This window comes from Stegostoma tigrinum, chromosome 13 (genome assembly GCF_030684315.1).
Source record: "Stegostoma tigrinum isolate sSteTig4 chromosome 13, sSteTig4.hap1, whole genome shotgun sequence".
Taxonomy (NCBI): Eukaryota; Metazoa; Chordata; class Chondrichthyes; order Orectolobiformes; family Stegostomatidae; genus Stegostoma; species Stegostoma tigrinum.
The window spans coordinates 10,864,621-10,891,738 of record NC_081366.1 but is presented as its reverse complement, the minus strand read 5'-3'; the positions used below and the strand labels follow the sequence as shown (position 1 = coordinate 10,891,738).

Genomic DNA, 27,118 nt, shown 5'->3' with positions numbered 1-27,118 from the left:
TCAAAATTAAACTTTGGAGAAAGTTTGGGGCGAGAGGCGGCACCTGGAGGCGGAGATGGGGCGGAACGGTAGCGAGAGGAGGCGGAGCTGTCAGGTCCGGGGTACCGGTTCCTTCCTCGCATGGTACGGGGATTCCTGTCCCATTACCGAGCAGCTCAACTCCGGCACCGCCGTCATGGGACAGGCGCTGCTGCTCTTTTGCTGCCTTGTCATTACAGCCTGTCCTTGGGATGTGTCGGGGGCGGGGGCCGCTTACCGGCGCCATCACCAGCAGCGGGAGGACCGGGGGGAGGACGCTGGGGTCCGGCCGCTGTCCCCGACCCGGGAGCCCGCGGACTGGAGACGCCGAGAGCAGGAACCCGGAGCCCGGGAGGACGGTGGTCCCGCTCACTGCCGACTCGGCCGGAGAGGTAACGGTTTCAGCGGTCCTGAGGCTAACTGGGAGGGAATGGGATCAGGGTCCGGGCGGGGGATGTGGTCACTCGGAATTCTGCTGAAGAATAAAATCCCTTTCAATCAGACACCAAACCATCTGAAAGAACCCAAATTTTTTACCCACCTAACCCAGGGAATTTGCGACATTCCTCTCTCTTTCATCCCCCACCCAACTTCCTCCCAAAAATACCCCAGTCCCCAAGCACCCTCGCCCACCCCCAATCTAAGCCCTCTTCTCTTAATAACCTCACTCTTTCCCCACTTACCTTGCCGCCCTCCCATCCCTTCTTGCCAACTCTTTCAACCTGAGACTACCTCTTCCACCCCATTTCCCAGTAGAACATAGAACATTACAGCACAGTACAGGCCCTTCGGCCCTTGATGTTGTGCCGACCTGTCATACTGATCTCAAGCCCATCTAACCTACACTATTCCATGTACGTCCATATGCTTATCCAATGACGACTTAAATGTACCTAAAGTTGGCGAATCTACTACCATTGCAGGCAAAGCGTTCCATTCCCTTACTACTCTCTGAGTAAAGAAACTACCTCTGACATCTGTCCTATATCTTTCACCCCTCAATTTAAAGCTATGCCCCCTCGTGCTCGCCGTCACCATCCTAGGAAAAAGGCTCTCCCTGTCCACCCTATCTAACCCTCTGATTAGTGTTGGAAAGCCTGGGTGCGGATGGGAATGAGAGAGAAGCTGATATCAGGACAGAACAGACCGGGTCCAAGAAGGGACGCAGACCAATAGAGGGAGGACACCAATTTGTAATGGGTCGCTGATTCAGGGTTTGGTGAGGGTGGGGTGTCTGAGGCGCGGGGGCGATAAAACAGAGAAATGGCCAGATAATGGACTCTCAAAGTCAGCACGGTAACGCCAAGGGAAGTCTACAGAAGGCTTGTGTTTGTGGATCACTTGTCTGGTATAATTTTGTATGGAGTGTAAAGATAGCCAGGTGTTTCCTGGTAGTTTCGCAGTGATCGCTACCCGCCCACCAGCGACAGGAAATGCCCAGGAAATATCACTGACCTCAGCATGTGCTCGATAGCAGTAGGATCTTGTAGTCTTGCACTTAGGTGGCATTATCCAACCTATTGGGAAAAGCAATGCCCCATCTATTTTATGAAAGAGTGAACTTGGCACAGGCAGGAGCGACGCCCATTGTACACACCCACCTGACTTTCCATCAACTACCCTGTCATGGGATATAGGAACTCAAAGAACTTACAATTCAGAGGACTGTGACAGCCCGTTAAAGAGCTGTTTCAGGCATAAAAACAAATGCATTTGCTTTAAGTTAGGAAAACTGAGCAGAAGTGTTGTGCACATCAAGACTGTGTGTGTGACTGGCAATCTTATTGTTGGTGCTGCATGAAAGAGGACTGTGAAGAGAATACTGATGTACTAAATTTTACAAACCTGTTATGACAGATAATTCAATTGTGCTGATATCTTATACAGAGTACAGAAGACGAAAGATTTATTTCACATCTGACAATATATGTTGATATGGATGATAGTATACGGTAGGGGTGGGGGTTAGATAGACCTTAGGATTAGCGTAATAGTTCAGCACAACATCGTGGACCAGACAGCCGGAACTGTGCTGTACTGTTCTGTGTTCTATGTATGGCCACTAGATCTGTTAGAGGTCGTACCATCAGTAGGGACCCACCTTGATTTGATTTTGATTTATTATAGTCACATGTACCTAGGTACAGTGAAAAGCTTTGTTTTGTTGGCTGTACAGGCACATCATAGCAAACAAGGGCAGAAAAGATCGCCTATTGACTTAGTTTCCCAATACTTCATCTAACATCTAGTTTTACAAAAGAAATGTTATCGTACCATTCTTCCATGAAATTGAAGCTAATTGATGGAAAAGATTTTGGCTCAGGAATAAACAGAAGCATTACGATTAGCTCCTGTGTGAAAGATGTCAATAACTTATATTATCACAGTTAATTGTGTTTAACAGGCTAGGACATCTGGCAATAATTTTAAAATAAGTGTGGAGGAAAAAAGCTCCCATGTGCTGTACTGAGCTAGTAACGTTAGACCTCTTTTGTGTTTGTGCCAATGCCTTGTTGACCAAACAGTTTGGCCAGCACAGTAAATGTGTGGTCATTCAAAGTTTTGTTGAGGATATTTCCCACAAATGGAGAGTGAGACAAAGCTGGAATCGTTCTCCTTGGAGCAGGGAAGGTGAAGGGAAGGTTTAGTTATGACTTCTAAAATAGTGAAAAGTTTTGATTAGTTAAATCAAGGTAAAATTTCCAATAGCAGATCAGCAATGAAATCAGATTTAGTCAAAAGTATCAGAGATAATATTGACTTTTTATGATTTAATATGTCCAGTCTGGAAGATTATTCACTCTTAACTTAAAAGGACAAGTTTCTAAATGGTTGAAGAGGTCAGACTCCCTGACTATGGGGCAAGAATGGCTTACTTCCTTCAAATGGCATTGAGGTGATGGGCTGAACAGCCTCCTGTTTGTTTTGTACAATTCCTGATCCATACTGACCAGGAATATTTCATTGGATTGAAATCACAGCATAGATTTGGGAATTAACTGAGAAAAGTGCAGAAACCCCATTACCACTATATTTAGATTCTTCACTCTATATCCTGAAAGTAAGTGACGTTTCTGATGCTGACGTAGTCCAGGATTTCCTGCTCACTTTTAGAGACTCTGACTGCCAAGAAAAGTTTTTTTTGTCAACTTTTATGACCTTTAATGTACATTGCCAAAGGTGGAGCTATGAAAATCAGTCAGTTACATGGGCCCCAAGGTCTGGAATTCCTAGATGCTGGAATCAGAGATAACAATCCCTACTTGCACTCACCAGTCACCATCCCATCTACCCAGCTCCACCTCTCTTCTCTCCATTTATTTCTGAGCACCCCCACCCACCCCCCCAAATTCTGAAGAAACATTCCAACTTGAAATATCAACTTTCCCACTCCTTTGCTCCCTGGGCTGCTGTGTTCTTCCAGCTCCACACTGTTATTTCTCTCTCTTTCTCATTCTTCGTTTTAAGACACTCTGTTTCAATCTGCTTTGTTGACCAAGTTTTTGTCATTGGCCCTAATCTCACCATGTGTGGCTCTGTGTTAATTTTGCTGTGTTCATTCATGTTCATGGGCTGTGCTAATTGCATTGAGATGGTGGTAGTGCCTTGAACCATTTATGTTCATGTGCTGTAGGGACACTCTCATTATTGTTAGAAGGAAATTCCAGAACTCTGTACCCAGAAACAGCAAAGGGACAGTGACCTGGTTTCAAATCAAGATTGTGTATGAATTTCAGGGGAACCTAGTGGTGGTCCCATTGTTTCTGGGACCCTCTGCCTGTATCCTTATAGGTCATAGAGGTTGAGAGTTTAGAAGGTGCTTTCAAAGCAGCCACCGAGAGTTGCTGCAATGCATCTTGTTGATAATACACACTGCTGCTACTGTGTGTTTATGGTGGATGGAGTGTGTGTTAAAGATGTTGGCTAGAGTGGCAATAAAATGGGCGGCTTTGCCTCAGATGGCTTCAAGCTTCTTGGGTGGTGTTGGATTTGCACTTATCCAGGCAAGTGGAGAGTTTTCCATCACACTCATGACTGTGTCTTATGGAGGTGAACAGGCTTTGGGAGTCAGGGTGCGAGTTACTCATGGCAGATTTTCTAGCCCCTGATCTGCTGTTGAAGCAATAGTTGCCCTGTCAAGGTTTTGGCCATAGTAGCCTCTAGAATTTTGTGAATGAGGAAGTAGGTGATAGTAATATTACTGAATGTCAAGAGAAAGTGCTTAGATTCTCCCTTAGGATGTTACCATGGCCTGGTACAATGGTTATGGATTAATGGGACAGTGAGATTTAACCAATAGGACAGCACAGGTTTGGATGACCTCAGTTTTAGAAGGTAAGAAGTTGGTAGGAGAGTGTTTTGGGGATTCTTGGCAATTGTGTCTGTGGTAGGAGTTGGAAGTGTTACGTTGAGACTAGAACTTTGGGAGTTGGTGGGGCTGGTGTGCAGATGTGGCCAGGTTTGCTCAGTCAGAATTGTGAGGATAAGATGGCTTTGGTGACACAATTAGTGGATGCCTGAGGTTCTTTTTTTGGGGGGGGGGGGTCTAATAGGTCTTCATGCTGCACTTTCAGCCAATGTAGTTGACCAACCTGATTACTGCACTGTCTCTGCTAACTATTGCTTCCGTCATCTGTCCGCCTTCCCTGTTCGAGTCACCATTCTACAATGTCAACAAGTTGGTTACCTGGACCAAGAAGTGTTGCTAGCTCTAGTTGCAAATGTTCCTGGAGGTCTGGCCCTGGTTAACATCCCAGTGTACTGCAGTATGAGTACTGCACTGTTAGTGGTCTGTCTTTCAGATGCAAAGTTAAACTGCAATCTTGTTTGCCCTCAAAAGTTAACATTAAAGTTTTTGTGACACTGTTTTGAAAAAGACCAGTGGAGCGCTCAGTTGTGTTTGGCCACTATTTATTTCTTGGGCAGCATCTAATCAAGTCTGTGCAGTACATCTGAATGACTCTGACTCTATTGTCACTGTCTGAGGTTTCTGTCCCCCTTCCATATGGTGAGATTTTTATGGATTTTGTTTTGAGTGCAAACTAGCTATTGCATCTCCTACATTCTAATGTTGACTACATTTCCTAAAGTAACTTAATTATATGTCAAATTCTTGGGATAGTCCTGAGGTTTTGGTATATAGTGCTATAGAAACGAAAGCTGTTCTTTAAAAAGTTAAGGAAAAATTCGAAAGAGGACATTCAAAATCAGGAATGGCTTTGTTGGAGTAAATAAGGAGGAAACATTTTCGGTCAAAGGGTTGCAAAGTTAAGAGGTTCAGTAAAAGTGAAAAAATTGATGGATATGAAGAGATCCGTTTTAACACAGTGAGTTGTTTGATCTGGAATGTGCTGTCTGATAGAGCAGCATAAGCAGGAACAATAAGAACTCAAAAGGGAATTGAATAAAAATTATGGAAAAATCAGCTGGACCATTGCACCTGGCACTAATTTCTAACTCTTTGAAAAAGCTGATGCACGTGCAGTGGTTTGTTCTTGTTACATTGGTCAATGAGGGTTAGTAATGAGATGTATACAGACCATAATGGGAATTGAGCAGAAGTAGAATATGGAGGAAGGGCAGGGTGACAATCACGTTATAGAGGTCATACTTGACCTCTGTTGTACAGTGGCAGACCTGCACACTGGTAACTCAAGTGGAAAGTTTGAAAAGTGCACTCACCCACTATTGGACTTCGGGGATGTGTGCATATAACATCTACTACATTAAGTCTATGCAAATTGGCAGAAAATTATCACATCCTTCCTTCCTAATTCCTCGTCACTAAGATCCCCTTCAGATCCCTGTGTCCATCCAATTTAACCTCTTGTGCATCCCCGATTTCTATTACCTCCCCATCGTAGCCAATGTCTTCTGCTCTGGGATTCTCTCCTCAAGCCTCTTTTGTCATTCCCCTACTTAAAACTAACAACATTGTCCTCACCCAACTAGAAACACCTCCAACTCTCCTGATGTGGTTCATGTCAGCTTTAGTTTGACCATCATTCCTGTAGGACCTTGGGAACTGCTCTGGAAACATGAAGTACCCTTGTTAACTCAAATCACATCTTTTTGTTTTAATATGTTTCTATAATCTCCTAGCTCCAGGCGATGGAGTCAGACCGCCACTCGCTGGCCCTGAGATTATCATGGTGCCTGAGGGAGTTGCAGCAAACACAGCCATTGCTCTGGTTGAGGCTGGGAGCCGGTGGAAATGCCAGCTTGAGGTCCAGGGTGATTTTAAGCTTGTGGAAACTTACCAGGGGAACTACCTGATTGTGACCCAGGCCAGCCTGGACCGGGAGAAGACGGCTGAGTATCACCTGAGGCTGGTCACCCTGAAGGACGGGAGTCTAGTCTTCACCTCACCTGTCTACATTACCGTAAAGGTCATTGATGTGAATGATAACGCCCCAGTGTTTGGAGAGAGCGCCTATCAAGTGTCCATTCTTGAGAATGAAGCTCCCAACACAACAATCCTGACTGTGAGGGCCTCTGACAGGGACCTGGGTGCCAATGGCCAAATCACTTACTCCATTCTGGACTCTTCTTCCTCGGGGGTCCTTGTCTCCTCTTTGATTGGCATTCACCCCGAACTGGGCACCGTTTACACCCGGGTGTCATTCGATTATGAGCAAGTGAGCGCCGTGGACTTTGTGGTGGAAGCCAGAGACGGTGGTGACCCACCCACCAGGTCCACAGTGCCGGTCAGGCTGGACATTGGGGACCTAAACGACAACCGGCCAGTCTTCACCTCTCCGGAGACGCCAGGGATCACTGTCCCGGTCGGACCAGCAATGGCAGCGGCTGGGGAGTGCGAGCCAGGGACTGTTGGAACCCCGAGTGGACCGCCATCGCAGCGCAGCGTCTACACGGTGACCACGGTAAAGGCAGAGGATGCCGACTCGTCTGCAAACGGCAAGGTGCTCTACGAGCTGCTGGAAGGAGTGGAAGTCTTCGACATCGACAGGAGCACTGGGGAGATCCACGCTACCGTCTGCAGCCCCGAAAAGCTGCTGTCTGCAGACTGGGCCATCACGGTGCGGGCTTGGGACTGCGGGAGCCCACCCCTATCCTCCGAGGCTGCCTTCACCCTCTCTTTCGTGCCCGCCGGCGACCCAATGCTCGCAGGCCAGCGGCTAGGCTCTCCGACCGTCACGGTGCTGTCTCTCGGGGTGCTGGGGCTCACCCTGTTGCTGCTGTCTGTCCTGCTTGCTGTCCGGGCCCGGTGCGTGGCCGAGAAGCGGGACTCCCGTGCTTACAACTGCCGCCAAGCCGAGACCGCCTACCGGCTGCAACCGAAGAGGCCCCCCCGGCAGATCCAGAAGGCGGACATCACCCTCCTCCACCCGGGTGGGCGGAACAGGCAAAGGGCTGCCGCTGGGACAGCTTCTCCCCCACCTCCCCCTCCGCCCCAGCAAATCCCGGAGGAGAGACCGGAGCCGGAGAAAGCTTATCCCACCCTGCGGAGGGAACGGGACTGCCAGCACCGTCAGCTGCTAAGGGAGCTGGTTCGGTTGTCCATGGCTGGCTTCTCGGATTGCACCCTGGAGCTCACATCTGTCTCACCACATGTTCAGGTAAGAGAAGCTGGTCCCAAAATCGGACACCAACCGAGTGGGAATCACTGTCTAATTCATTGACGTTGTTACTGGACTTGAGCATCCCCCTGGTCCAGAGGTAGAGAACTTCCACAGCACCTTAAGAGTCGCTAAATGCTTACCAGTATTTTTATAGTCTGAGCAGTGTGCCCACTGTCTAGATATTTTCCATTCAGAGATGTTATGGCGTACCCTTTGGGTCAGATGGGACTTGACCTCCTGGCTCAGAGGGAGGGACACTGCAAGTGATGGACTGAGCTGGAAACTGCTGCCAGTGTGGGATCTGCATCTCTGATTGAGGAGAAGGTGACACAGAGGGCCCTGCTAAGCCACTACTCACCAGTCCCACCATACCAGCTGGTGAAAATTGAGTTCAATTAATTAAAGCTGGCCACAATGGTGACCATGACAATGATCGTTGATTTGTTGTAAAAATCTGTCTGCTCTGCCACCCTTACCTGGACAGGCCTATATGTGACTCCCAATCCACAGCGATGTGGTTTACTCTTAGCTGCCCTTTGAGCTGGCTGAGTGAGCCAGAGAGTTCAAGAACAACTAAGAAGGGGCAACAAATGCTCATATTTTCCTCCCATCCCATGCCAGAAAATGTGCGGCATGTATGAATGATATGTTTTGGAGTTTCAGATGCCTTTTTATGATGGGAAAGGGTTTTGAAATTCTGCAGCAATGATGCTGGTGCATGAAATCTCTGGGCTGGCTGGTTGTAGGCTTTACTGAGGCTTTATTATCACTATAATAATCACAACAGGAGGAAATGAGGGTATCCAGATTTCATCCTGACTTGACTTAGTGGATTTCTAATATTGCATGGTCTCTGTGTCATAGTGTGGTTTTTATTATTTAAAAGTTGTTAAATGGTATTTCAGTGTTGCCAGTGAGATTACCCCCCAGCTGCTTTCTCATAATCCTGTATAGAATTTACACATTATTCCTGTCTTGTTGATGAGCCTAGATAGATTGTTACCTTGCATTCTCTTTCCCTCTACATCATTTGAAATGAATATCAGATCATTGAAAATCTGGATCCATGAAGAGTCAAAGAAATGTGGAGATCAAGGGACACATCGCTTGTTCTTTGTATTCACAAAATTATATGGCCAGTCATTTCAATTCCTGGTCCATGGCAACTCTGCCTTTCTTTCCTCGCCTGTCTCTCTCTCTCTCTTTTGTTCCTCAACTGTCTCTCTCTCTCTCTCTTTCGCTCCTCGACTGTCTGTCTTTTGCTCCTCACTCCACCAAGGATATTGAGAGTGAAGAAGTCAGAGTTGGTAATATTTAGTGAAAGTCATTGGGGATTCACTTGTCATGTGAATATTTACAACATTCAATATTACTGTACTAAAAGTTAGTACATGATTACAAGCAGTAATCATGTACTAAAAGTTAGTACATGATTACAAGCAGTAATCAAAAGTACTGGTAGATTGTTGCGTCTAACTCCTGCACTGGAATGCAAAGAAGTGTTAATTCCCCATCCGAAATACAACATGCATTTCTGGACAGTGCCCTTTGAGAGGTTTGTTGACGTTGCACAGAATGCAGTTCAGAACAATTTACAGACCAGGACATGAAGACTGGCTTGTAGTCCCTTAAGTACTATAGATGAAGTGTTTAAAATGCTAAAATATTCAACAAAGATAAACACAATGTGGCACAAACTGTTTTTGAAGTAGTGTCAGGAAACACATCTTCACGACAAAATGGTGGAAAACTGGAACTTTCTTTTCCCCAAAAGAACCTGTTACTATTTGGATTCATCTGGCTTTTGACAATTGAAATGATTGGGTTTTTGTTGGGCCAAAGTATTATGGGATATGGAGCTAAGGTTAGAACATTTTAAATTAGAATTAGAACTTTTTAAAATCACTGTTGGGACGTGACATTGGCTGGGCCAGTATTTATTGCCCATTCCTGGTTGTCCTTGAGAAAGAGGTGATGAGTTGCAATTTTGAACCACTGCAGTCAATGTGCTGTCAGTTGACCCACTATGTTCTTCGGGATTTGACCCAGTATCGGTGAAGGAACGGCAATATATTTCCAAGTCTGGATGGTGAGTAGCTTGGAGGGGTACCTGCAGGGGGTGGTGTTCCCATGTGGCTGCTGCCCTTGTCCTTCTAGATGGAATTGGCTGTAGGTTTGGAAGGTGCTACCTAGGGATCTTTGTTGAATTTCTGCAGTGCAGTTTGTAGATAGTGCACATTGCTGCTGCTACTGCTACTGAGTATCAGTGGTGGAGGGAGTGAATGCTTGTGGATGTAGTGACAATCGAGTGGGCTGCTTTGACCTAGATGGTGTCAAACTTCTTCAGTATGAGACCTGCACTCTTCCAGACAAGTGGGGAGTATTCCATCACATGCCTGACTTGTGCCTCGTTAATTTGTAGACAGGCTTTGGGGGATCAGGAGGTGCGTTACTTGCCTCAATATTCCTAGCTTCTCACCTGCTCTTGAAGCCACTGTATTGATATGGTGAGTGCAGTTCTATTTTGGGTCGATGGTAACCCCCAGGATGTTGATAGTGCTCTCATCACTGAATCCCCGATTATCAAGTGGTGATGGTTAGGCTATCTCTTCTTGGAGATAGTTGTTGTAAGGCGTGAAACGTACTTGAAACATTGATTAGCTCCACCATTCAGTATAATCATGACTGATCAAGCACTTCAATGCTTTTACACTCTATCCCCATAATCTTTACGTGGTTAGTAATCAAAAAAATCTATTGATCCCCATCTTAGTTCAGGCTTTGAGTGAGTACATTTAAGGATCAGCCATCATCTAATTGATTGGGAGAACAAGCTAAATACAGCTCACTCATCTCCATTTTTTCCCTTGTACCTGCAATTTTATAGTTCATTCAGAGTACTACTGGCTGTAACAACTATTCAAGTTGCAGTCTGGAGCTATGAATTGTGATTGTCAAGGCTCCAATATCTTTCCATCTGATAATGGGCCAGGAGACTCTTCTGCTCTTGCTGTCTGCCATCAGAGTGTATTGTAACAACTTACAAGTTGATATTCAACCTGTTTGGCCTTTCCTTGTCTATCGTGTCCTGAGGTGGGACTTGAACTGAAAATGTCTGACTTGTGGGCAGCGATAGTACCCATTGCACTACAAGAACCCACCCCTGTTCCTGTGCGGCAAATGGAAAATGCTACAATGTCTGGTTAACTGTTTCTGGATGACATTGATGTTTGGAAAATCCCACCTTGATTCCAAATGCTTTTTTACTTCATCCGGTTTATTCACTCACTTCACTAACAAAAAACTGGCAGGATCCATGGTCAGGGAATTGACCCTGCGGGAGTCCTCGTACAAAGCAGGATATGCTCTCCACCTAATTCTCCCAGCAGTGAATCTCCACTCCAGATGTGTACAAATAAAGTTCTGCCAAGGCCAGTGGAGGTTAATTAAATTTCCTGCAGCTCATGGCCTCATGTCCCAGTGTCAACATTGCGCTGGCTGTGGGTATAGATAATCTAATTGAGGTGTTCAAGGTAATTAAAGGAGTTGATGGGTGGATACAGAGAAAGTGTTTCCTCTGGGGAGATATCCAGAACGAGGGGACGTACCCTTTAAATTAAAGCCAGGCCATCAGAGGTCATGTCAGGACGCACTTCTTCATACAAAGGGCAGTGGAAATCAACAGCACACTCTTTCTCACATCATTCCCCCCCTCCCTTCCTTTCTTTTTAAAAAAAACAAAAAGTTGTTAAAGTTGGGGGCCAAGTGTTCCCTTTGGTATTCAAGGGATTGCCAATCCAGTTAACGTGACCTGGCCTATATTTAATCTTTTTCGCGTTGGCATCAGTATGATGAACCACGTCCTTCTTGAGGCACAGTGCCTGGGAATGCAATATTCAGATGGGGCTAACCAGAGTTCTAAATGGCTTTAACACAACTTGCACCCATTGTCATATTTGTATTCCAGCCCCCTTTTTAACGTAAAACCCAATGTTCCAGTTGCTTTTTCAATTACTTCCCTTGCCCAATTGTACTTCACATTTTCTGTACGTGGGCCTCTTCCTACAAGGGTCACTAGAATTTATTGACCAGGTTTAATGCGACTCGTGAGGTGGATAATGCCACCTTTTTTAAAGAAGCAAGTTGAGGCTAACCATGATGAAAATATTTCAATGCCGGAGCTCTCACTATAGCCACCTCATCTGGATTGACTGACACTCTGATCAGAAACCATAAGAGATAGGAGCAGAATTAGGCCATTTGGACCACTTAGTTTGCTCCATCATTTGATCATGGCTGATATGTTTCTCAACCCCATTCTCCTGCCTTCTCATAACGCTTGTTCCCCTTACTAATCAAGAACTTATCTATCTCTGTCTTAAATACACTAAATTTCTTGGTCTCCACAGCCTTCTGCAGTAATGAGTTCCACAGATTCACCACTATCTGAAGGAGTTCCTCCTCATCTCAGTTCTAAAGGGCTGTTTCTTCACTCTGAGGCTGGGTCGTCAGGTCCTAGTCTCACCTACTAGTGGTGACATCTTTTCCACATTCTCTCTAACCAGGCCCTTCAGTATGCTGTATATTTTAATAAGATCTCCTCTCATCTTTCTAAACTCCTTTGAGCGCAGACCCAGAGTCCTCAGTTGCTCCTCCTGTGACAAGCTCTTCATTCCTGGGATCATTCTTATAAACCTCTTTTAGACCATCTCCGATGCCAGTACGTCCTTCTTTAGACATAGTGTCCGAGCCTACACTCACTATTCCAAACATGATTAGAATGATGCCTTATACAGCCTCAGCAGTATCCCCTGCACTTGCATTCATTTCAAGAGGGCTAGAATACTAATATTGCATTTGCCTTTCAATTGTAAACTGAATGCATGTTAACCTTTAACAGAATCCTTAACTAAGAGTTCTAAGTCCCTTTGTGAGTCAGCTTTCTGAAGCCTTTCACCGTGTAGAAAATAACCCATGCCTCTCATATGCCTATCAAAGTGCATAATCTCACACTTTACTACATCTGCCCACTCTCCTGGCCTGTCCAAGTCCTTATGTAGCTTCGTGGTCACCTCCACACTATCTGTGCTTCCACCTGCCCCTGTGCCACTTGCAAACCTAGCAGAAATACCCCCATTCCTTTGTCGAGATTCATAATGTATAATATGAGTAGGTGATGTCCTAACACTTACACCTGTGGAACTCCACTAGTCACCGGCTGTCATCCTGGAAAAGGACCCCTTTAACCCCACTCTCTGCCTTCTGCCCCTCAGCCACTCTTCCATTCATATCAGTACTTTATCCCCAACATCATGGACCCTATCTTATTTAGTAGCCTCCTGTGTGGTATGTTATCAAAGGCCCTCTGGAAATTGAAATAGATCATGTCCACTGACTCTCCTTTGTTTAACTTGCTCAATACCTCCTCAAAGAATTTTAACAGATTTGTCTGACATGACCTCCCTTGACGTACTGACTCAGCCTATTACAACGCACTTCCAAGTATTCCACAATCTCATCCTTAATGGACTGTCACATCTTACGCGGGTGGCGATGGCCTGGTGGTATTATTGCTGGACTGTTAGTCCAGAGACCCAGATAACATTCAGGGGACCCGGGTTCGAGTCCAGCTATGGCAGATGGTAGAATTTGAAATCAATAAATATCTGGAATTAAGAATCTAATAATGACTGTGAATCCATTGCTGGTTGTCTGGAAAAACAACCCACCTGGTTCACTAATGGCCTTGAGGGAAGGAAACTGCCATCCTTACCTGGTCTGGCTTACATGTGACTCCAGACCCACAGCAATGTGGTTGACTTCTAACTGCCCCCTGGGCAATAAATGCTGCCTGGCCAGCGATGCCTTCATCCCGTTAATGAATAAAGAAAAAAATAAAAATTTTGCCAATTATCAATGCCTGTTCTAACTGGCCCATCTTTTGCCTTCCTCCCTTTTTAAACTGATGTTATATTAACCATTTTTCTGTCTTCTGGAACTCTCCCTGACTCCAGTAGTTCTTGAAAGATCACCATCAATGATAATCCATAATCGCCTCAGCTATCTCCTTCAGAACCCTGGGCTGCAGCCCATCTGGTCCAGGCAGTTTATCCAACTTCCGGCCTTTCAGCTTCTCCATCACCACCTCCTTAGTGATTGCCACAACGCTCATCTCTGCCCCTGAGTCACATGAAGTCCTGGTATGTTGCTGGTGTTTTCTACCATGAAGACTGAGGCAAAGTACATATTCAGTTCCTCCATCATTTCTTTGTTCTGTATTACTACTTCTCTAGCCTAATTTTCAAGCTGCCCAATGTCCGGTCTCTTACCTTTCTTTCTTACAAAACTCTTGTGCTCTTATCTAGCTGACTATTATTGAGTTTGCCCTTGTATTTCATTGTCTTATTTACCCAAACCCCCACTGTGTTCTTTTTAAGTTATCCTCTGATGGTTTCTAAGGTCTTGTCAATCTTCTGTCTTCTCACTAATGTTCACCACATTGTATGCTTTTCCTTTGTGCTGTCCCTGGATTCTTTTGTCAGCCATGGTTACCTTCTCCTCCTCCTCCTCCTCCTCCCCTTAGTATGTTTCTTCTTTCTTGGGATGAATTTCTGTTATGCCTCCTGAATTACCTCCAGAAATTCTTGCCATTGCTGCTCTGTGGTCTTCCTTACTAGGCTACCCTTCCAATCAACTACCACCCTTCCCCCCCCCCCCCCCCCCCCCCCCCCCAGTACTTCCCTCATATCTGCTTGTAGGGTGGGTATTTGAAGGTTATCCTGTGTTTTTGGTGTATCCAACGTGGTATCAGACAGTTTTTGAACGAGCTTCTGCGTTTTGCCAAATGCTATTCCTGAATAGTGAGGGAGAATATGATGTGTTTTTCTGATTATCGCCTTTCCTGTGCAACTCGACACGATTGATCTTCCTCAATTCCTCAGTTTCCTTTTGAATTAAAAAAGATATAATGCTTTGAGTCATACTGTGAAAGGTCCTGTGTGAATTTAAGTGCTTTCGTCATGAGAGATTGCCACCGTGAGGTCGAGGTTTGGTCAGAAGGGATGAGCAAACTCGTGTGTGTGTGTGTGTATACGCGCGCGCGCGCACACACACACATTGTGTTCCTGATTTTTAACATCCGTTCCCTGTATGCAGGCTACACTGCTGCCAGTAATTTGATTTCCTTTTCCTCCCTTCATTCTCTTCCACCTAGCCTCTGGCTGTTCTTCTTGTTAAAAGGAAAATTTAATTAGGAGGATGGTAGAGTTCAGAACTGAGCTGCTTGTGGCGCTTTACCACCACCTTTGGCCAAAATAAAATGGATGAAACTAATTTGGCCCTGATTGATCTGTACGTTTCTTTTCTTTAGGAATTCATTTATTTTTCACTCATGGGCTCTGGGTGACGCTGGCTGAGCCAATATTTATTGCTCAGTCTCCAATTGCTGTTGAAAAGAGTGGCTTGCTGAGCCAGTTAAGGGAGGGCAGTTACAGTTAATCTCATTGAGGCTGGAGTCACATGACCCATAAGGATGAGACAGTATGTTGGCAAATTTACTTTAGTTAAGGAGACAGTGAAGCAGATGGTTATTTCTGAGAATCAACAACAGTTACCTTTTTAAATTTGTTAATGGACGCGGATGTTATGTTTTTGCCCTTCGTTGTGGTGAGCTGCCTTCTGAAATCCATATGCTGTGTGTGGACGCAATATGCTGCTTGGCAAGTACTTGTTAGGACGTTGACCCAGTGACGCTGAAGAAATGATGCTATATTTCCAAGTCAGGATGGTGAGTGACTCGGAGGGGAACTTTCAGGTGGTGCTGTTACCATGTATCTGCTGCCTTTGTACTTCCTGGTGGTAGTGGTTATGTGTTTGTTTTGTTTTATTGTTGCCATTTGACTAGCTTTTTAATTCCAAACTTTTATTGAATTCAGGTTTCATCATCTGCCATTGATTCAAACCCATGTCCCTAGAATGGGAGTTTGGGACTCTGGATTAACCCCATTGGTGTTATAACTGTGCCATTGGCTTCCCTTTCCTATCGGTAGTTACCCTCAGAAGGTGTTGGTGGGCCATACTCTTAAAACATTTGGTAGCAAGTTTGATTTCAGTCGTCTTACCAGATGTTAGGCAAGAGTGACACATGTTGTGTATAGCTGCAGTCCTTCATCAGATTCAGGCCAGTCTAGGTTCCTTCCCTAAATTGACATTAAAGAACCACCTGGGATTTAGAGACTATCCATTACTTCCTGATCACTTTGGATACCGCTGACTATTTTATTTCCACAATGTTTTTAAAGTTACACTTCCTGACTAACATGGTAGGATTTGAAATGCGGTCTTCTGGCTTGGGATTCTCCAGTATTAGAGATGGTTCCGATACATGGTAAGACTCATACCCACTCAGCTGCTCATTTTGAGCGTGCTTTTAAAAGGTAAGATCCTGTAAGGTTATTGTTTCCAGGAATGAGTAGGCTGTGTGTGTAGAGAGGGACATAGCAACATTTAATTCATTTTTTCCCTTTTCTGTTTTATAGCAAATCTCCCAGCTACTGTCCTTATTACACCAAGGACAGTTCCAAGCTAAGCCAAATTTTCGAGGAAATAAATATTTGAAGAACTACAGGTATGTTCTCCTATAAAATCTCCTTCCCTTTCTCTACTAAAAGATGCAACGCTGGAATACTTTTATAATTCAAGGAGATACAATGTGAGACTTACTCATATTGAAAGTGCTTAGGATATGGAATTATAATGCAGTGGCTAACAGGGCCCAGGATAGGGAGTATGTTAGGGCCTAATAATTGCAGCTCGGGTTGACTGTGGGGTTGCTATACTCTGATCAGGGGTCAGTATCCTGAACAAGGGCTCTCGAAATCTGCCCATGGTTACCTTGTAAAAGGATCTGAACTATTATTAATGAGTGCCACAAACAGCACCCACTCTGATGTTGCCAAATGGACTAGTGGGCAGAATACCTTGTGATTTCAATGGAGTAAGGCCGAACATCTGATCCATCACCAAAGTCTCTGTAATAATGTTGATCAGGTCAATGTAACCTGCAACTGCTTGCTAACATGCAATAAGCTATATCTTGTTTAAACCAGGTGACACTTCTAGTTAGATCAGGAAGTGCTTTTTCTCGACAGGAAATTAAGCAGACCCTGAAGTTGCTTATACTTTTAAAGGGGATGATAGCAACAACAGTTCAGACGCTGCCTTGATCTTGCATGCCCATAGAACAGTTACTGATTCAAGGCAACTACTGAAAGTGAGAGTAATTTTTTTAAAAAAATGGAGAGACAAGTTGCCGGGGAATGGGAAAGAGCGAAGCAGTGGAAGTAACTGGGCTGCAGTACGAAAAAGTGGGAACATGGGCTGACTGTCTTTCTTTTACTGTATTCTTTTGATTCCATGAATGGTTGTGTGGAACTTTAAAGAGTGAAGGTACTTTCAAGTGATGGCATTAGTCTTGGCTCACTGTCTCCTCTGGGTCAGAGAGTTAGAGGTTCAAGTCCCACTCAGACACTCCAGCTCATCATCCAGTTCCACCAGCCCATGAGGCTGTACTTTGTTGCTGGAGACACCGATGTTCAGATATGTTGCATCACTCCAGCTCCAGTTTGCTCTCCTTGAGTGTCCATGATAGATTCCATGTACGGGAATTCTCCCCAGTGTCCTGGATCAATATCTATCTCCCAAACAGCATTACCAAAAAAAAATTATTCAGCTGTGATCACATTGGGATCTTGCTGTGTGCCAACTTTGGCTGCTGTCTTTCTTGACTGTGAAATTCTTTTGAGAGCCCCTGATGTTGCAAAGTGATTTTAACCTACTCCAGGTTTGAGTTTTGGTTGGATGGGCGCGGTGTTGTTACAGCCACATTCTCTTTGTAGCTCTCAGACTGGCCGAGTTCCCTGTCGCACCTGCTGTGGAGAAGCTGGACAGAAATCCTGGGGTAACATGGAACCAACTTTGTCCTTGAAGCAAAGAGTGAGAAGAAGATTGTCCCCTTTTCTCCCTCTTCAAAGACATCCAGACTGGGTTTCGGCATATGTTCTTGGCTGCCAAGCAGCAGGTGCACTGCATTGCTGATAGGGTGAAAGACTTGCATTCATGTGGCATCCTTATCCAAAGTGCTTAGCAGGCAGTGAGGTAGCTTTGAAGTGTAGTTACAGTTGCTGTGTAGAGAAGCATAGCTGCCAATCTGCACACAATAAAGTCCCACAAATGGTGTTGAGATAAGTGATCAGATAGCCTGTTCTTTTAGTGATGTTAGTTGAGGGATAAATGTTGATCAGGATGCTGCACAGAATTCCCTAGCCGTGGGCATTAATTTCGTATTTAGTAGCATAACGGTATTTAAGTCACAAAGGGCATCTTCTGCAGGGGTGGTCACAGTGAGACATCCCTTTAACGTAGATATACTTCCCCTCCAGTACCTACCTGGTTGCACTGCCAAGGCCTGGTTCGATGTTCAACTGCCTACTTGCATCTGTGGAATGAAAAATCCTGTATAAACTCAAATTAGTTAATTAAAATGATAGAGCACAAAAACAAGCTGTATGGACCGTTGAAAGAGTAATGCAATTTGATCGACATTCTCTTTCTCCGTAGCCCAGCTCGTTCCCTCTTTCGGTTCACACACACACACACTCTCCTTTTACCCCTTCCCCAATTATTTTCCGGCTTTCCAAACTTTAAATCTCTTTTTTTTCCTGGTCTTGTCAAATCAAAGTTGGTTGTTGTCTCTCTATGTGTTGTCACAGGGCAGCAATGCAGGAAGCCGACAGGACGAGTCTGAAGGACAGCGGTCAAGGAGAGAGTGAGGAGGGAGACAGTGACTGTGATACTGGCAGAAACTCGCCCATTGACCGCCTGCTTGAAGAAGGACTGAGTGACCTGCTGTCCAGGGGAAGCTGGGCAACGCCAGGTGAGGGGAGTCTCTGGGTCGGCCTGACCCTGGCAGTCTTGCATGTGCTCCAGTTACTGTGGTTGAATTTGAACCCAGAGAATTGTTATCAAAATACTGAGTATGTTGAAATTCTGAAAAGCAGAATATAGGCCTGACAGTACGCATGGAGAGAGAAAGAGCTAACGCATCTGGGTTTGATATGAGACAGTAGGAACTGCTGATGCTGGAGAATCTGAGATGACAAGGTGTAGAGCTGGATGAATACAGCAGGCCAAGCAGCATCAGAGGAGCAAGAAGGCTGACGTTTCGGGTCTGGACCCTTCGTCAGAAAATAAAGAAATGTCCAGGCCTGAAACATCAGCTTTCCTGCTCCTCTGATGCTGCTTGGCCTCCTGTGTTCATCCAGCTCTAAACATTGTTATCTCTGGGTTTCATATAACTTCTTTAGAGCTGTTGGACTTGAAACATTCACTCTGTTTCTCTCCCAGCAGAAGCTGTCAGACCTGCCGAGTTTCTCCTTGCATTCTGGTTTGTACCCCAAAGAATTAGCCTGTGCTTTTAGAGTATTATTCCAATGATGTTCCTGCTATAGTGTCACCTTGGCATGTTTGGCCCCTTCCAGTTTCATTTATTCCATTTCTTGTGTTCCAGTACTGGGAGCGAGGGCCAGTACTGGTGAGGAGCTGAGTCTAGAGGAGCTATGTTGGATGTTGCCATCACCGTTACCCTTTGATTACAAGGAGAATGTCTTCAAGCCTGAGCCGACCGAGAATTCTCCACCCATTTGTGATGGCGAGAAGACCACCTTTTCAACCTTCGGCAAAAACTCGATGGAGCTTTATCCCGAGACAGGGGAGTCTGCTGTCAAAGGGTCCCTCTTGACTGAGATGAGTGCCCTTTTCCAGCTCCTGCTCTCGCAGAAAGCCGAGGCATACGCAGAATCGAGCCCTGAGCTGCTCTTCAATCTGTCAGGCCGTAGGAGTGTTTCCAGCAGCAGTGAGGGAGAAGGGAGTGGAGCGCCACCCGGGGGCAGGTTTCCTGGATGTGGTCATCCCAGCAGTGGAATCAAGCATCTCCCTGTGGTGCAGGAAGCCACAGAGCAGCGAGATGGAACAGAGCTGGACCTCCATCAGCTGGTTTAATGGTGAGTGAGTGATTGTCAAGTTACTGAGTATTTGCAGAATTCCCAGTCACTGGAACTGCGCTTACTCTCTTCTCTCGTAGCCAAAAAAAATCAGAAAGAACTGCAGATTCTGGAAATCGGAGACAAAAACAGGAATTGCTGGAGGAACTCAGCATCTGTGGAGACAAAGCAGAGTCAACATTTTGGATTCAGTGACCCTTCGTCAGAACTGTTCTGATGGGTCACTGGACTTAAAACATTAGCTCTGCTTTTGTCTCCAGAGATGCTGTCCGACCTGCTGACTGTTTCCAGCAATTTGTTTATTTTTAAATCCTCTTCTGTTTCAAAATGCATTTGTTTGCATTTTTTTGCTTGTCTTTTAAAACCAAAAAATAATTTTCTGTGATGTAGGTATAACCGGCAAGACTAACCTCTATTGCACATTGTTCACTGCCTGTTAAAGTGTTGGCCATCTTTACTTATTAAAATAAATTTAATTGCTTGGCTATCACTAGTATTTGTTGCCCTTTTCTAACTGCCCAGAGGGTAGTTAAAAGTAATCCCTGTTGCTGTGGGCCTGGAGTCACATGTTAGGCAGACCAAGTAATGCTGGCAAATTTCCTTCCTTGAAGGGCTTAGTGAACCGCATGGGCTCTGACAATTCGGTGGTTATGTGGTCACCATTACTGAGACTAGCTTTTACATTCCTGATTTATTAATTGAATTTAAATTCTGGAAGCTATGGTGGCTTTTGAACGAATGTCCAGTGGTATTCCTACTATAGCACCATTTTCATGGCTGGCAATGATCTTTATCAAAGTGCAGAGTTTGACCTGCTGATTGGTGTGGAACTAGTCATGTATAGGTTCAGGCCAGATAATGACAACTGATGTCCTTCTGAAAGGAAACATTTGTGAACCAGTTGACCTTCTGTCAACTTTGCAGGTTTTTTATTTTTGCTGAGGCTTTTTTTCAAAAAATATATATTGCCATAGTCTTTTTAAATGGCTGGAGTGAGATTTGAACTTGTGTTCCTACTTTCTAGAGCCATTACAGTGCACACTATTAGGCACTATCAGAACTTGCACAAATTGTAGATTTGGATTTGGGAGACAACTGAAGACTGTAGGATGAACAAAGAAAAATATTAACTTTTATGGGAGCAAGTTCACTTGAGATTTAGGACTCGTGACTATGCTTCAAATTCCCTTGCCCACTGGTGGAAAGGTGGAAGGTGACCTATCCTGTAAGTTTAAACTATTGAGATTCTCCCCAGTATGCAATCAAAATCAATATAATTCTTCAAATCAAGGATACTGTACAGAAGAAGTCTGCTTAGCTGATTGAGCTGTGCCAGCTCTTCACTGGAGCTCTCCATTTGGACCCATGCCCCACAGTTCTTTCCCCTTAGCTGCTTTTTCCCTTTCAATACATAATGACTTACGTTTAGTGTCAATGCCAGGTGTTTCCTTTGGCTCACTGAGGGTGTGGTTGTTATAGTCCTGTTGTCAGAATGGATGTGTTTTTGTCAGAGGTATTCTCACAGACAATCTGAGTGACACAGAAACAGTGCCTGTGACTTCCCACAGAGACTCTTTCCCACTGAAATGATCAAATTTACCTCTTAAAGCTTGTCAACATTTTCAAACCGGGCAGGTTGCCACTGTCATGTCAGCCTGTTTTGAATTCTCCTCCTTTTTCTAGTGACCTACAGCATTTACACTCCTGTTCCAGAGATGTGCCCCATGATCCAAGATGACACTCCAGTGCTGTGCTGTGAGTGCTGCACTGTTGGTTGAGTTGTTTTTCAGATGAGAAGTTAAACAGTTTGTCCTCTCTGGTGGATACAATTTGTGGCTATGGCACCTTTCTCTTCAATGAGGAATGGAGGATTCTTCCACCCCCAACCCCACTACCTCCTCACCCACCAACAATATATTCTGATCAATTTTACCACTTAATCTGTTAATTTAAAAATGTTAATTATCTAGTCATTATCAATTTTGTGGAAGCTTGCTGTGCAAAATTGGTTATCTAGATTTCCATATTACAAAAGTGATTACACTTCAAAAATAATTTATTGGCTGTAAAGCCCTTTTGTGACTCTCAATGGTCGTGATGGGTGCTTTGAAAATGCAAGTGTTTCTTTTTCTTGTTACTGCAGATACTAATTGCTGCAGCATTTAAGCAATTACGTCAACGACTACATTTTGTTGGCTGTGTTGTCTTTTGTCATATTCTGAAATAATGGAAGGAGCTTTCCAAATGGGAAGTTGGGTAAATGCATGAGTGAGAAAGAAGGACAAACTAGTGGGGATGGTACAAAGTGTAAAAAAGACCCATGATGTATAAATACTGGCCTGTGCTAGCGGGTTTTGAGAAGATTTGTAGCTCAGGTTGAGGTTCTGGATGTGAGTTTGCTCGCTGAGCTGGAAGGTTAGTTTTCAGACGTTTCATCACCATTCTAGGTAACATCAGTGAGCCTCCGATGAAGCGCTGGTGTTATGTCCCGCTTTCTTTATCTGTTTATTCCTAGAAGCATGGCATTCCAACCGGAACTCCATCAACAAACACATTGATTTGGAGCCAATCTACCATCCTCTGAGAAAAAGAACAGGAAATGACACCACCAATGCAGGAAATGACATCACCAACCCAAGGAAACCTAACCAGATAAATAGAAAGCGGGACATAACACCAGCGCTTCGTCGGAGGCTCACTGATGATGTTACCTAGCATGGTGACGAAACGTCTGAAAACTAACCTTCCAGCTCAGTGAGCAAACTCACATCCAGAACTGGCTTGTGTGCAGTTGTGCCTGTGCTACCCATTGTAGTCATTTTTTCTTAGCATAGGTATCAATGCCACTTAATATTGACATTCTACTTGTACTTTGGGGTGGCACGGTGGCTCAGTGGTTAGCACAGCAGCCTCACAGCGCCAGGGACCCGGGTTCGATTCCAGCCTCGGGCAAATGTCTGTGTGGAGTTTGCACGTTCTCCCCGTGTCTGCGTGGGTTTCTTCCAGGTGCTGTGGTTTCCTCCCACAGTCCAAAGATGTGCAGGCTAAGTGGATTGGCCATGCTAAATTGCCCGTAGTGTTCAGGGGTGTGTGGGTTATAGGGGGAATGTCTGGGTGGAATGCTTCAAAGGGTGGTGTGGGCTTGTTGGGCCGAAGGGCCTGTTTCCACACTAGATAATCTAATCTAAAAGTCCATTCACGTGATCTTGATCTTTTACGTTACTGATGTTGCTATTTTCTGTTCTAGATCTCATCAATCATTTGTTGTGAAGAGCCAAATGAATCTGGATGAGGTTGGGTGTCTATATCGAAGGTCATATCCGGTGTTCCCTGAGTGGTTTCTCAGGAAACCTTGGGCCAAAGAGATCAGATGGGGTTAACAATTGAGACCATAACCTTGCTGCTTGAAGTACCTAATCTGGACTGACACTCAATGACTTTCACCACCCTCTGGGGGCTCCTACAGTCTTGTTTATGCAGGGTGGTGTGTGCGCTTGTGAACTGATGGTTAGAAACAATGAAGATATCCACATGAAGTTTTGACCTTTGTGCCTCACTGCCCCAGTAGGGGGTTAAATGGTAGTTTTGTGTGCATTCATTGAAAGGATTTTGTAAATATTTCCCTGAATTTTACATTTGTTTGTCTATTACTGAAAGGAAGTTGTTTGGTGAACGTTTGAACTTACCCTTTGTCTATCACAGTTAAGGACTGCAGAATATTTTTCTACTACTATTTAATGATTTCTCCCTGACCCAATGATCGTGATGTTTTTATATGTGTGTTTCTGTTGCCTTCCTTTTATTGCTTGAGCTGCCTAAAGTATATTTTGTGCTTTACAATAAAACTTGTAGAACCTTTTCAGTAATTAAACTGTGACATGAGTTTTCCGGGAATATGGAAAATTGCAGTAAAGATCTGAAGCTATCGCCTGCTCATTCTGGTATCCTGACCACATGGCTAGTCCTTGCAGGAAAGTATTAGCAAAGCTACTCCCCTCTGGCAGCATCACAGTTGACATTACCTCCCATGTTACACAGAGAAATCAGACAAATCCAGAAAAATATTGTGCAGTGAGCTTTGAGCCCTGTTTTTCTATTGGATGCTATTAGCTTAAAGCCGAACTAGAGACTGGAAATATAATTGTCAGCTGAAATTTCATAGGGATGAGCATGCTTGACTAAGTTTATTGGATTCCTGGTATTAGTAAGGGTAGATGAGGCTAAGTGGCCGAAGTCAACATTAACTTGTCCGTGCAGAGGGCTGTGGACAGTCACTGTGCCTATTTGGCGGCTCCTCTTTCGTGATCATGTCTGTGGCCCTTTTGAGAGGGAGCATGTGGTGTTCAAGATAGAGGCATCGAGACCAGTGTACACTGCAGAGGCTGGAGTGACAATGTTATTTTGATTTGTTAAGTTTTCATTGCAGCTCTATAGGTTACTGACAACTATTCGATACTGTTCTTTTGTACAGCCCCACTAGGGGCAGTCTAAAATGTTAGTTTATTATTTTAAGAGTTATTGGGAATAATGAAGCAGACGTAATACACAGACTTTGAAAAGCTCTTTAGTTAATGCATTATGGACCCCATGACTTAGATCTGAGCATGTGCTGCTGAGATCAGACAGCTGAATGGATAGCAAAGTGTCAATAAAAATAAAAGCAGAGCAGAGGGATTTCGAGTCACTGTTCAGACTGGCAAAAGGTGGATACTAGTATTTTTAAAGGACTAATGCCAGGACAAAAACAGCTGTGGATGCTGGAAATCTGAAACAGAGAAACAAATTGATGGAGAAACTAAATAGGTCTGGTAGATTTTGTGGAGACAACTCAATGTTTTGGATTCAGTGACCCTTCTTTAGAACAGAATGTAGCTAGGAAAAGACTGTGTATATGTGCTGAAGACAGTGATTTGGGGGTTGGAAGGGAGGACAAGGTGTATGCAAAAGGTAGAGAGAGAGCCCAAAGAGAGGGAGTAGCTGTTGGGCAGGCAAAGAAATGGATAATGGAGAGTCAGGGAGAAACAAAAGCTGCTAATGGGTACTGTTAGCGAACGCAAATGTCTGTGGTGAAAGCAGTTCATGTTCACAATGTATGGGATGCATTTCCTAACTTCTGTTCTCACCCTTCCTCTTTCCCCTCATTACAGTGATTGGGTATCTCTAATCCTTATTTATCTCACCAGCATCCACATCCAGAGGATCATTAGCCACAATTTCCACCACCTCTAGTGGGATGCCACCACCAGACACACAATCTCCTCCCCTTGTCAGGCTTCTGCAGGGACTGTTCCCTCCAGGACACCCTGGTTTATTCCTCCTCCACTCCCAATACCTTCCCACACAATCAGAGAAGCTGTAAAATGTGCCTGTTTACTTCCTCCTTCACTATCCAAGGTCCCAGACATACATACCTTCCAGCTGAAGGACCAATTTATCTATAGTTTGTGCAATCTAGTCTACTGTACTCACTGTTCAATGCTGTCTCCTCTATATTGGACAGACAAAACACAGACTAGGCAACCGTGTTCGCAGAACACCTATGTTCTATCTGTTTAAAACAACCTTGAGGTTTGTTGCCTGCCACTTCAACACACCACCCTGCTTCCTGACAATACCTGTTCCTGACCTCCTGCAGTGCTCCAGTGAAGGCTGGAAGAACAACAACCTCTTTTCCATTTGGGGACCTTGCAGCTTTCAGGAGTCAATATTGGGTTCAAAACTTTGGCCTAAACACCTCCAATGTCCTTTACCCAACCCTCTCATCCGTAGCCATGTTATCTCATTGGCTGCTTTCAAAATGCTCCCTAGTAGCAACTTTTCTTCCTCCCTGGCCCACCATTATCCATTCCTTAATCTGCCAAACTGGGGGTGTTCTCATTCTTGTGCTCTCGCACTTTCTCCACCTTGTGCACTCTTTCTACCACCCCTGCCCCCATCCCAAGTGTATGTGCCATCTTATCAGTTCTGAAGAAGGGTGACTGAATCCAAAACATTGACTCTGATTTCTCTCCACAGATGCTGCCAGACCTGCTAAATTTCTCCAGCAATTTCTGGTTCTGCTGCTGGACAAGTGTTTTTCACAATTTGCATAACAAGTTGAACTTATTGGAAGGTCAATTTGAAAATAGGCATTATCTGAAAATTTAAGGTATCCATTCAATGGAAGATTGTGACAAAATACAGGGTGTTAATAACATTGTGGATGACTAATTTGGCAAATGGATTTCAACATAAGTGAGTTAGTAGATTCTGGTTGGTAGAAAAAGGAACCAACATAATTGCTGTGAAATAAGGGTCTAAGTAGGGTAAAGGTGCAAAGTGATTTTGGAGTTGCGGAAAAACAAGTCATAAAGTAGCAGTTCTGTTCATAGGACTAAAGAAAGTGCCAGAATGAACTGAAAGGCAAAGAAATTACTTTAATGTCCTATAGTTCCTTGGTTAAACCACACATGGAGTACTATGAATGGTTCTGCTCTCCACTTTACAAAACGGATATAGAGACCTGGAAATACAGCAAAGAACCACCACTTGGACAATACCAGAACTAAAAAGAGATACCTATCAGGAACTATTGAGCAGGCTGAAACTGGTGCCTCCAGGACTTAATGGGTGTCTTTGTCCTGATAAACCCTTCCATGATTTTAAAGGTAGAGAAGAATTTTATTCTTATGGGGAGTCCAAATCTTAGATCATAAATACAAGATTGTAACAAATAAATCCAGCAGTGGAGAGACTAACAATGCTGAGCCAGTAATTCAGAGGTCCAGTCTACGAATATTTGATGTGGGATCATGGGTTCAAATCCTACCACAGCAGCTGGTGGAATTTGAGTTCAAATTGCCTATAACCATTCGTAATGGTGACTGTGAAGCTGTCAATGATTACTGTAAAAACCCATCTGATTCATTAATGATGTTTAGGTAAGAAAATCGAATCCAGTCTGGGCCACATGTGGAACTAAACCCACAATACAAAAGTGTAAATGACACTTAATAACTGAGCATGGCACTCAGTTCAAGGACCATTGGATAACCAATGCTGGAATAAAAACAAACTGCTGATGAACTAGAGTCTGGCAGCATCTGTGGAGAGAAAACAGAGTTAATGTTTTGAGTCCAGTGACCTTTCTTCAGAACTTGGCAATGCCTCCCACATCCCAGGAGACAGCTTTGTTTTATATTTAAAAACGATTCTTGACTGAGTGAGAATGGGACTTTGGAAGGGATCGGGATGAAGACAGAATCCAGTTTGCCTGAGAGGAAGAAGCTGAATGGTGAAAGATTTTTTTCTAAAAATTTGTTTATGGGATGTGAGGTCTAATTGCCCAGAGGGTCAGTTCAGTCTCGAGTTAGCAGATTCCTTTTATGAAAAATGTTAGTGAGTCAGGTTGTCATTTTGTGGTTATGTGGTCACCATTAAGCCAGATTTCATTAAATTCAAATTTTACCATTGGCCACA

The 27,118-nt window shown here is 44.4% G+C and overlaps 1 protein-coding gene across 1 annotated transcript; it reads left to right on the top strand.

Annotated features, from left to right (window-relative positions):
- Nucleotides 1-17: 17 nt before the first annotated feature.
- Nucleotides 18-26,626, top strand: LOC125458489 (protocadherin 18-like). The gene is made up of 6 exons (XM_048543781.2): nt 18-410; nt 6,121-7,598; nt 16,139-16,227; nt 18,371-18,534; nt 19,168-19,660; nt 22,908-26,626. The coding sequence occupies exons 1-5, from the start codon at nt 56-58 to the stop codon at nt 19,656-19,658; spliced, it is 2,577 nt and encodes an 858-aa protein (XP_048399738.1). The 5' UTR covers nt 18-55; the 3' UTR covers nt 19,659-19,660; nt 22,908-26,626.
- The last annotated feature ends 492 nt before the right edge of the window (nt 26,627-27,118 follow it).

Coding starts and splice junctions, on each gene's coding strand:
- LOC125458489 (XM_048543781.2), top strand. CDS start 56: ATGGGGCGGAACGGTAGCGAGAGGAGGCGGAGCTGTCAGGTCCGGGGT. Junction 16,228..18,370: donor AAATATTTGAAGAACTACAG/GTATGTTCTCCT, acceptor GTGTTGTCACAG/GGCAGCAATGCAGGAAGCCG. Junction 18,535..19,167: donor GGGAAGCTGGGCAACGCCAG/GTGAGGGGAGTC, acceptor CTTGTGTTCCAG/TACTGGGAGCGAGGGCCAGT.